Below are 11847 nucleotides of genomic sequence, written 5' to 3' on the forward strand. Positions count from 1 at the left end.
GTATATGTTTGTGTGCGTGTATATATATATATATATATATATATATATATATATATATATATACACGCACACACATAAATATAATAAAGTTCTAGAAACAGTCTGCTTCAAAAAAGTACAATATATATATATATATTTGAATGATCTAACATAATCCTATTGCACAATGAAATAATTAATTTATAATACTTTAATCAACTGTTTCTTTGAATAATAATTAATATATATTTCATACAATATATAAAAATATATATTTACAGTTAATTTTTCAACAGATATTTTTGGTCTTGCTGCATGGTAAAGAATGAACAATACATTCATACCAATCCCACAGAGAATTCCAATCTCAAGTTGCAGCACCAAGCAAGCAATGAAAGTTCCTAATCCTGGGATTAGATCAGACTCTAGAAAAGATATATTTATTATGAATCTTATGTTAATTCAATAATATTTATTTAAAATTTTCCTCAAGAGATACGTTTAATTGTATTTTTATTTATTTCTACATTGATTAATAACCTAATTCTCACTTTTGGTTCTCCACATTGGCTTAATGACCTTCACTTCGACCATGAAGACAACGGCAGATATGATGATTGCTGCTAAGCTAGCTCTTGGTATATAACTGAAGTAAGGTGTAAGGAAAAGAAGTGCCAATATCACCAATAATCCTATAGAAGAAGAAATTGCATGTATTAAAATTTTCTTTACATACTAAGGTTTATCAATAATTATTTTTATAACATACCAGCATATAGACCACTCATTGGTGTTCTAACACCAGAAGCATGATATACGGCACTTCTGCTAAGAGATCCTGTGCCTGGAAAAGCCTGTACAAAGGAACTACCAACGTTCGCTAAACCAATAGCTATTAATTCTTGTGTGGCATCAATTGACTTTCCTTGTGCTAAATTTATAAATAGTAAAATTATAATTTTAATACATCTATATACGTCTATGGTATATTTTTGTTTAATGAATAAATTTTTTCTTACAAAATGCTTTGAAAATAGCCACATCCTCCATCAAAGAAATAAGTGGAAGAACAAGAATACCACTTCCCAAATTCGTACACATATCTATAAAAGTGACTGTAGTATTATCGTCTTTGATGTAACTAAATGGAGGTGGTTGTAAAGTGGGCATACCACCTGGTATGGGACCTATATAATCAAAAGAAATTTAATTAGTTTCATTTACATTAGATCAATATTATTATTTATTTATTTATTTATTTATATTATTTATTCGTGATCATACCAATTACTTGAAAGGGTGCATCATGTGCGGTACTAAAAAGATATCCTAATAAACCGCAAACAATAACAAGAAGTGCATTCCTCGAGGTACAGGTCAACCATATAAGCGTATTTATTATTTTCTGCTTTTTCGTACGAAGTTCTTCATTGTCAGGACCAATTGTGAAGGAAGATATCATCTGATGATACGTATGAAATATTAATATTTCATTAAAATCATATTTAAATTTTTAAAACTTACCCTGAGTATTAATAGGATACCTATGCAGCATATACCAAGCGTAGTATCCCATATCGATGTTTGATAAAGGCACTCGGCAATGCTTTTCCACATCTGTACAAATGTAGATCCCTTGGCAGAGACAGCTAGGATATCTTTTATTTGTGACGTAACTATTATCAGTGCTACTGCCGAAGTGAATCCAGAACTAACCGGACCGGATACAAAGTCAATTAAAAATCCTAAAAATGATTGAAGGTTTAATTTATTACATTTTAATTAAACAAAATATATTGCCTATTTGTACAAGAACAATATTTTTTGACTTTTATTTACATAGTTGCGTGAAATACTATAATGGAAAAAAAAAAAAAAAAAAAAAATAAGCTCGCTTTTTAATTGACATTTCACATTTCAGTAAGAATATATATATATATGATCAATGTTAATAAATCTAGCGTTAAATATGATACGAGAATAATATATTACATTTGATTACTTACCGAGTCCGAAAATTCCCATGATTAATTCCACGACACCTACTAAAAAGCATAATAATATCGCATGCTTTTCTGGCGCGTCCAAATGAGCAACAGATTGATGAGTTAATAGAGAAAGTATAGCAGTAGGACCAAATGGTACATCTTTGCAGGAACCAAATATTATGTAAATGAAACATCCCAAAAAACTGCCATATAATCCGTACTGTAACATTTCATTGATTATATATTATGGAAACATTGAATTAAATTTTAACTAAAAGAGAGAGAGAGAGAGAGAGAGAGAGAGAAAGAGAAAGAAAGAGTTATTAAAATTTTATTATTAATTAAGATATATCTTCAAGTTAAATTTCTTAATTTAATATAAAAATGTCGGAATTTTTATTACTTTATATTTAAATAAACAACAACAAAAACAACAACGAGATCAGTATTTTTTTAATTATAAATTTGTCTAAGTTATTATAATATAGTTGTTATGAGAGTATCGTTTATTTATATATATATATATATATATATATAAATAAATAAATTGTTGTTGTTTTATTTAGATATAAATAAACGAATTATTGTTTTTCTTTCCCCGCTCCCTTTTTTCTTTTATTATCTTCTTTTTATCTATTATGTTTCCAAATGTTTACTTTTAAAAATATTTGAAACATCAAATCATGAAGGATTTTTTTTAAATTCACGAAAAAAAAATATATGTATATATATATATTTTTTCTATTGTTCTCTAACAAACGAGATATTTAATTGGCTTTTAATTTATGATTTTATAAATATATTAAATTTAATAAGATATCTTTGATATACTGTATAATAAAAAGAAAAACAAAATTGAGAGATTTAATTGGTAGATATTTTTTAACTATCTATAAAATATTATAAATAATTACAAAATAATAAATATTATAAATAATTCTATATAAATGTATCATTGTCATTTTTTGGGGGTCACCTCTGTCGGTAGTCCAGCTACATTTGCATAAGCAAGCGATTGTGGAATAACAGTCAATCCTACGGTAATACCAGCAACCAAATCTCCAAGTGCATCTTGATTGTTATAACGTGGTAACCAACTTAAAATTGGTAATCTTTTATATAATTTTCTCTTAGAACAAGTGAATTTGACCCAACGATTTGCCAATCGTAATGTCGAATCCAAAAAGTTATTCTTTCGCTTTGCGCCATCATCCCCTGGCTCTTCGATCACTGCAATAGATAACGATAATAAAAGTTTATATATATATATATATTTATTTTTATACATAGCTATAATGTATATATAAAAAAAATATATATATATATATATGTATCTTTATGTATAATACATTATACTATAATATTATGTATAATATTATTATATATATAAGGTATTTATTATAGATAAGAATTATTTTATTTATTAAGATTTTATTTATTAAGATTTTAATTATATTATTATATATTTATTTATTTATTAAGATATTAAAATATCGATGACCATTCTAAAAAAAAAAAAAATAAAAAAATAAAAAAAAAAAGAAGAGAAAGAAAATTCTCGAAGACCTTGAGATAAATTGTTTTTTTTTTTTTTTATTAATCCGAATATATTTTATTTTTATTTAAACAAAATAATATGTAATCTTTTTGAAATTTATTTCCTTATCGTTAAAAGCAACGAAGCTATATATATATATATATTTTTTGAAGTACATTACTTGGGTTAAATAAGATACATTTATATATAACGATATGAAAGATAAAGTTGTAATCAAACTGTTTGACAAATTATCATTGTAATCAATAAGTAACGTTTCAAAAGTAAAAAATCCTAATCTATTAACTATATCGATTTGTTATTTTTAATATATAGTTATTTTTAAATGTTAATATTTCATTTTAACTTTCGCCATTTAACAATATCCTTTTTATATTTTAACCATTTAAATGTAACATTTTCAATATTTACTTACTTTTGTGACATCCTCGCAGCATAAGGAAACGAAAATTATGCTTTACCGTTAAACATTAATATTTGCAAAAAGGATATCCAACGATATATATGATTTCAGAAACGATTAACAAAAGTATGTATAAAAATATTTATTATCGATAATTAACATTTTGTAAGTTTATCATATTATTAATAAAGAGAGGGAACGGGAGGGGGATGGAGGCGGACGGCGAGGTGGAAGGAAATAAAATTTTTTTTATAAAAGTACTTATTATAGATAATCAACATTTTGTATGTTTATCGTTGTTAAACAGTTGGTGGGAAGAAAAAAATTATATACATATGTAGGTAAATAAGTAATTGAGTAAGTAAAAAGGTAAATTAAATATCTAAGGAAATATAAATTGAAATTAATTAAAGCGAAGTAAGTACTTACAGATAAAGTCAGACGAGCCTTGTATCTCGCGATGGATACCGTGAGAATTTTTAATTATATCCTTTGTAACGTCCAATTTATCTTCGTTAATTTTCTCGGAACAATGTACGTATGCGCCGTTGTCGTTCCCCGTTTTTTGATCATCGATATCCTTGCCTTCCTTCATCCTTTTCATACGAATGAAAAGAACATAGAAATAAATATAAATACAACGAAAAATCAACATTGATCCTAATTCTGCACATATCAAAATAATTTCAATTTATACATTTGGCGTCTGCTATATCGTTGATCACTTTGAATAGTTGTCATTTATACAGAATGAATAATAATTAAACTCGAAAAAAAATACTGTATATTTTTTGAAGGCTTCGAAATAATAATAATAATAATAATAATAATAATAATAATAATAATAATAATAATCAGAAGGTTTGAAAAACGCAAATCCAATACTGCCATTATAAAAAAAAAGTTCATAAATCATAATGAAATGAGCAAATTGTTTTAATTGAGCTTAAAGTTCGTCCGTTGGCTATACTACACTCAATGATAAGTCATAATCACATTGCATAAGTCGTATTCTGTGAATTTTTTTATTAATTAATAATTTTATATTATGTATAACAGTAATAATCGAGATAGAATTAGTTAATATGTCTGTATTATATACTTTATATTTTGCGACGACAAAATAATAAATTGATTTAATAAATAAATAAATAAATAAATAAATAAATAAATAAATAAATAAATAAATAAATAAATAAATTTTTTTCTCTAAAAACATCTCAAGAATACTCGTTGAGTATTTTTAAGAAATTTGAAATAATTATTTTTAATAATTTCTGATCACTGTTTCGTTCGTCATTTTTTAACTATCAAATCTCTTATAATGCAATATTTTATCCTACAGAATTATGTCTCCTGAATTTCACGTTTCCTTTACGATTCAATTTGATTGTCGATCTAGGATCATAGAAATTTTTTTTCTAGATTTATTTCTTTTTCCATTTTTCTTTACGAGAACACGTAAGACGGTAATATACGTTCTTTTTTTTTTTGCAATATTTTATTATATATTATTTGAAAGAAAAAAGTATACAAAGTTGCATAATATTCATTTCTTTTTATTTCTTTTTATTTATTTTTTTTTTTTTTAAATGAAACTATTCAGAAAAGAATTCTTTTTTTTTAATGTGAAACATATAGCTAAGTGAATGTAATTTAGAAACAAAAAAATTGAACAGATTTTTAAACTGTAAGAAATTTTCAAGGAAGTAAATCTATGAGAATAAAAAAAAAAAAAAAAAGAAAAAAGGAAGAAAATATTTTCGATAATTTTCCAACACTTTTAAGTTAAATATTATTATCATTATTATTATTTTTTTCTTTTTTTATACAGAATTATGAGGTTGATTGATGATTAACATAATGAAAAAAATATATAATTCCAATAAAAAAGAAAAAAAAAAAGAAAAAAAAAAGAAAAAACAAAGTTGACCTTCATATGTCTTTTGCGCATTCTCCTACAAAGAGAGAAATAGAAAAGAAATATCAATCACGATTAAATTACGTCATTCTCGGTATCATTCAACTTTTCTTTGAAATATTGTTCATTAAAATCATTATTTATGTAGTAATAGAATCGTTGTAAATGGTTCCACTTAAGTAAATTATATTGTCCTGTATAATTAATGAATATTCAATCGTTTATATAAAAGATATGTAAATGATTAATTTTTGTTTGTATTAGTTTGTATTTTAATTTGTATGATATTTTATATATATAATATTTTTATATTTCATTAATTTCAAGACCTTAGTACCGCTCCTGTAAAATCGAATGCAACGATATTCATTTTAACAAGCGTATCGTCATAATTAATAATGGATGATTATATGTTATAGAAAAGGAATAAATAATTTGATAAATGCTTGTACCACGGTAGAAAATTCACTCGAAGGAAAATTGTATTTTTTCTTTTTTTTTTTTTTTTTTTTTAAATTATTTAAATGTAACTTTCACGACCCAAGAGAGAAAGTTTACATATGCATCTTTTTTTTATGTTTATTGAAATTTATTCGATATGACGGTAATTATTTATATGATAAGAATTCAGAGAATTTCGATATTTTTATAATTCTTTTTTTTTTCTTTTTTTTTTACTTTTTCTTTTTCTCCCCTGGTATGCGAAGAATTAATTTTACGAATGCATAAACAAAAGATAAAAATTAATGAAACATTTAAGCAGAACATATGAGAGAATAAATTTAACGATTTCAACACAGACACAGTTCAATATTGAAACCTTATGAAACTTTTTTATTCGGATATATTAAGAGTCAATCTAACGATATCACGAACAAGATTGAAATTTATTTAAGAAAAGTCATACGAACGAATTAATTTAACGATCGTATTAATTTGAATAATAATTTATGATGGATTTTTTTGTTTTTTTTTTTTTTTTTCTTTTTACAAATACATACGTGAAAAATTATTAAAACGTTTGTACAAATGAGAGATACGAAAAATTTATTTATTTATGAAAATCAATATTTACTTATGAAAAATTTATTTAGAAATCTTAAGAATTCAGCAACGATTGCGTCTGGGTTGCGTAGAAATTTTTTTTTTCTTTTTTTCTTTTTTTTTTTTGAAAAATTTATTCGAACATACGAGAAATCAACGTAACAATTGAAACGAATGAGGAAAAAAAAGAAATGGAAATTTTTGAACAATTTTACTGTAGTACAAAAGATAAAAAAGAAAATATATGCGAACGATCGCATCGATCCGATAAAATTTTCTTTTTTGGGAATTATTTTCTTTTCCCGTGATTGTATTTGAAAAAGAAAAAGACGAAGAAGAAGAAGAAGAAGAAGAAGAAGAAGAGAAAAAAAAATCAATGCAAATAATTACATCGATCATTCATCTTTTTCTTAATTTTTTTCTTTTCTTTTCACTTTTTTTCTTCTTGACATTTTCTTCTTGGAAAATCAATAATCATATATTATTAAGATACCAAACGGATAGATATTAATGGAAAATATTATCTCGATGATCATGAAAAGAAACGAAACATAGGAAGTGATCATGTTACAATATTACAATCGTACTCATAGGATATATCAATAATAATTGATATTAACGCGATTCCCGTATCGAATGCCGATTATCAAACGATGGAAACAGGATACATCTTCGCAGAAGCTAAGTCGGTTACTAACTATATGATAGTGAATATATAAAACATCAATGTACATACATACATCTACGTGTTACGTGAAGTTGTCTAGTTATAAGAATGGATATGAATCTGCATTGTGAGGGACGGGTTGGTTTCATAAGTTTCAGATTTTGTTCATCCGCTACGCGCAGATCAATACCACACAATTTTGCGTTAGTAGGACCACATATATTTATTATATATATATATATATATATATATATATGAGTCGTTTATTTTGAAATTCTTGAAAGGCGCAAGTTGATTTTATTAAAAAGATCAAATTAATGTTTATAATAATTAATTATAAATGATCTTATCATTTTGAAAGGATTTACAATTCAAAACTAATGTGGACTTTGAAACATTTTCAAAATAAACGTCTATATTTTTTTCTACCACGTTACTTATAACATTATTTATTCATAGCCATAGATCGACCATAATTGATTTTAATCGGTTGGATTCTATTGAAATCTGTTTTTCTAACACATTGATCTTAACTATTATCAACGGAGTAAAATTAATCGGACATCGTATCGTCCGTAAAAAAATATACGAGGTATATAAAATCCGATTGATTTAAATGAATATTTTAAGAAATGTTTACAAATTTTTTTTTCTATTCTACGTCAATTGAACATATCTATATATATGTATATATATATATTAATTATAAATATTTCAATAAGTTTAACAATAGTGTGATCCTATTAATATAACAAAAATGTTTAACTCGTGTCAAATTTGTTTTTACTTTAATTATTTTTTAATAAACAGACAGATATATATATCATATATATAGAATATACGTGTTAGAATATATCAATCAGAAATATTTCAATAACAAAGTAAATCGTAATCTCTTTTATGTAACACATTTGATATTAACCCATATCAAATTTTTCTCTCACTATTGTACTTTAATAGACATATATATATATATATATATATATATATATATATATATATATATATATATATATACTATATGACATGTTATATTTATATATAACTAGTGTATAAAGAATACTTTTAATATTGCTTTCATATATAATAATTAAAAATATTTTAATAATTCCAACAAAGCCAATAGTGACACATTTGATATTAACTTATATCGAATTATTTGACTACTAATATATTAATAGATGCATTTATAATATATATATATATATATATATATATATTTAGATATATATAATATACTTTCTCTTTTAATATATATATATATATATATATATACTTTGATGAGTGTATATACCAATACCACACGAATATATATATTCATAGTATACAAGTATACATATACATATACATATACATATATATATATATATATATATATATATATATATATATATGCTTCGTATGTACTAAATACTAATACTCAATGGAAATTTTCTGATATAATATTTGTTTGTCTAAGATATTTCACGTTAACATCGCTCGGCAACTCTAATCAACAATCTTATAGCAATTTTCAAATCACGAGACGTTCTTCTCTTTTTTACCCGATAAAATATGCGCATTTAATGGCAATATGACCATTTAATGGATCATGCGATCGTGCTTAAGCGCCTCATCGGCTTACGATCGCTTCGGTACTTCACATAAATCAATTCTAACGTCCATGCATATTAAAAGATTATACACGTCGGACATAAAAAGTATGATTTTTATCTTGAGTATACATATTCTTTCTTTCTTTTTTTTTCTTCTCTCTCTCTCTCTCTCTCTCTCTCTCTCTCTCTCTCTCTTTCTTACTTTTTTTTTGCACTTTCTTTTTATTGTTCTCTTTTCCTTTCTTATTTTTTTCTTCCTTTCTTTCTCCCCTCCCCCTCCACCTTTCTTCTTCCCGTTAAGCGTCATTTAAAGATTTGTTCCATTTCACCTTCTTTTTCTATTTCCTTGAGAAAGGAGGTAGAATGAAAAGGGATTAAAAGAAAAAAAAAAAAAGAGAGAAATATAAGAATAAAAAATAGAATGAATTTCATAGATAATGGCTTCATGAAGTATTGAAGATCTGGAAGTAACAATAAAAGTATCGTTTACCAATGATTTATCGTACGACTTTCTAAAAGCTTATGTTTTAAAAATATTTATTTTCTTTGTTTTATTTTTTTTTTTATTCCTCTTTCAATTTTTTTTTTTCTGCAACGTCAGGAACATGACGTTGTTCAATTTCATGGTTAAAATTATATATACATATATATATGTATATATATATATATATATATATATATATATATATATATATACATACATATTATATATATTATATATATATATAAACTTTCAATGATATTTACACGTGATCATGTGTTATTTCTTTTTTTTTTCTTTTTCTTCTTTCTTTTTCTTTTTTTTTTTTCTTTTTTTTTTTTTTTTTATTTATTTCTCTTTGATAAAATTACACGCAGCTAATCAGTCATCGTTAAATGTTAATTATCGTTCCGAAGTTCATAAAGTATCGTCGAATTGATCGTTACGCTTAATAGTTAAGCAAGAAAAGATAAGGAGGAGAGTATTATCAACGAATTTAGGGATTACACAAGTGGAAAGGAAAAAAGAAAAGAGAGAGTGAGAGAGACAAAGAAAAGAGGAAAATCAAAAGAAAAAGAAAAGATAAGAAAAAGAAAAAGATAAAGAAAAAAGAAAAGAGATATGTACAAACTCTAATTTATAATTATTCAAGGAATTTAAAGAATCTTCGGTGAATCAATCAAAAGTATACTTGTTTGTTTCAATTAAAGCTCAACTCGATCCTTTATCTTATAAAGCAACGTCAACGTTCCATTCCATTTAAACGGCTTTACTCTACATGATTTTTATAAGAATTATATGGTTACGTATGCGGCTAACAAAAAATTATATTCCTTATATACGTATGTTGGGGGAAAATAGAAAAAGAATAAAGAAAGAAAAAAAAAAAAAAAGAAAAAAAAAGAGTAAACCTAAGAAGGGAAATTCATTCGCGTTTGATTTATATTATTCGATTAATCTGAGAAAAGAATGTATATAAAATGTGCAAAGAAAAAAATAAAATTCATAGGAACATAAAGAAGATTAGAAAAATAATGAAATTCATTCGCGTTTAATTTATATTATTCGATTAGTCTGAAAAAAAATATATACATTTAAAAGGAAGGGAAAAAGAATTGTATGAACAAAAAGAAGAATAGAAAAAAAAAAAATTGAAATTCATTCGCGTCGGATTTTGTATTACACAATTAATCCGAGAAAAATGAACGTACATAAAAAAATAAGGAAAGAAAAAAAAAAAAAAAATCTTCGAAGAAAAAGAAGAAAAGAATTTCATGCATTCTCATGGGATTTGTATTATTATGTATATACACACATAAAAAATAAAGAAAACAAAATTCTTACCTTGGGCTTTATTATTTCATGATAAAATCATTACGTTGATCCTTTAGCGGCTTCATCCCCAGTATTATGGATCAATCTTCACCTTTCACTTTATTTTTTACTTGTTGTATATATATATATATATATATTTATATATATATATATATATGTAAATGTGCATGTATACATATATATGTATATATATATATATATATGTGTTTTTTTTTTATGAACAATCACTCCGTTTCTTAGATTTTGCTCGATGACAAAATTTTAAATCTCCAAAAACATTGAAACTTTTGACAATATCACGGACACGTTTAAAAGTTCGTGTTGTACATTTGAAGAAATTTTGTGGAAATGAAATATTACAGACACGGAAAGTTAAAAACAACAAAAAAGAGAAAGGTATATATATATATATATATATATATATACACATAAACACACACCTACACACACATATATATATATATACACATATATATATATATATATATATATGACTAAGAAAATACGAAGACGACTTGCGCGAAGCGAAGACGAAACTAAGTTAGCAACGAGCCGAGCCGAGACGTTTAAACGCACCGCGTTGTTATTTGGCCACTTCACGATCCTCTCCGTTGGTGACATAACTAACTCCCACTTCGTTTCCTTCGAAGTCTCCACCCCCTTCCCAAAGTCGTAATGTTGCTGGAAAACGGCACGTACATACTTACAATATCCATGTATGTATATAGCTCTGCTGAGAGTTTACTCGAGTTGTAAATGTTGTCACAAGGATGGATAAATGGATGGATAGACGTTCCTCTGGGATCCATGATCCATGATTCATAACAAAGGAGAAATATCGATTAACGATAAAATCCAATCAACACGAAACATCCT

At 25.0% G+C, this 11847-nt stretch overlaps 1 protein-coding gene across 1 annotated transcript in view; it reads right to left on the reverse strand.

Moving 5' to 3' along the window:
* Positions 1-11552, reverse strand: part of LOC124429952 (sodium-independent sulfate anion transporter) — a 12113-nt gene extending 561 nt beyond the window's left edge. The window contains exons 1-11 of the mRNA XM_046975860.1: positions 11412-11552; positions 10981-11068; positions 4358-4524; positions 2944-3197; positions 1986-2187; positions 1504-1724; positions 1264-1441; positions 999-1166; positions 749-910; positions 531-671; positions 259-404 (exon numbers count right to left, since the gene is read on the reverse strand). Of these exons, the coding sequence (XP_046831816.1) occupies positions 259-404; positions 531-671; positions 749-910; positions 999-1166; positions 1264-1441; positions 1504-1724; positions 1986-2187; positions 2944-3197; positions 4358-4523 (1638 nt within the window). The 5' untranslated portion in view covers position 4524; positions 10981-11068; positions 11412-11552. The remainder of the gene's footprint in view (positions 1-258; positions 405-530; positions 672-748; positions 911-998; positions 1167-1263; positions 1442-1503; positions 1725-1985; positions 2188-2943; positions 3198-4357; positions 4525-10980; positions 11069-11411) is intronic.
* Positions 11553-11847: the final 295 nt, after the last annotated feature.

Source organism: Vespa crabro, chromosome 17 (assembly GCF_910589235.1).
Source record: "Vespa crabro chromosome 17, iyVesCrab1.2, whole genome shotgun sequence".
Lineage (NCBI taxonomy): Eukaryota > Metazoa > Arthropoda > Insecta > Hymenoptera > Vespidae > Vespa > Vespa crabro.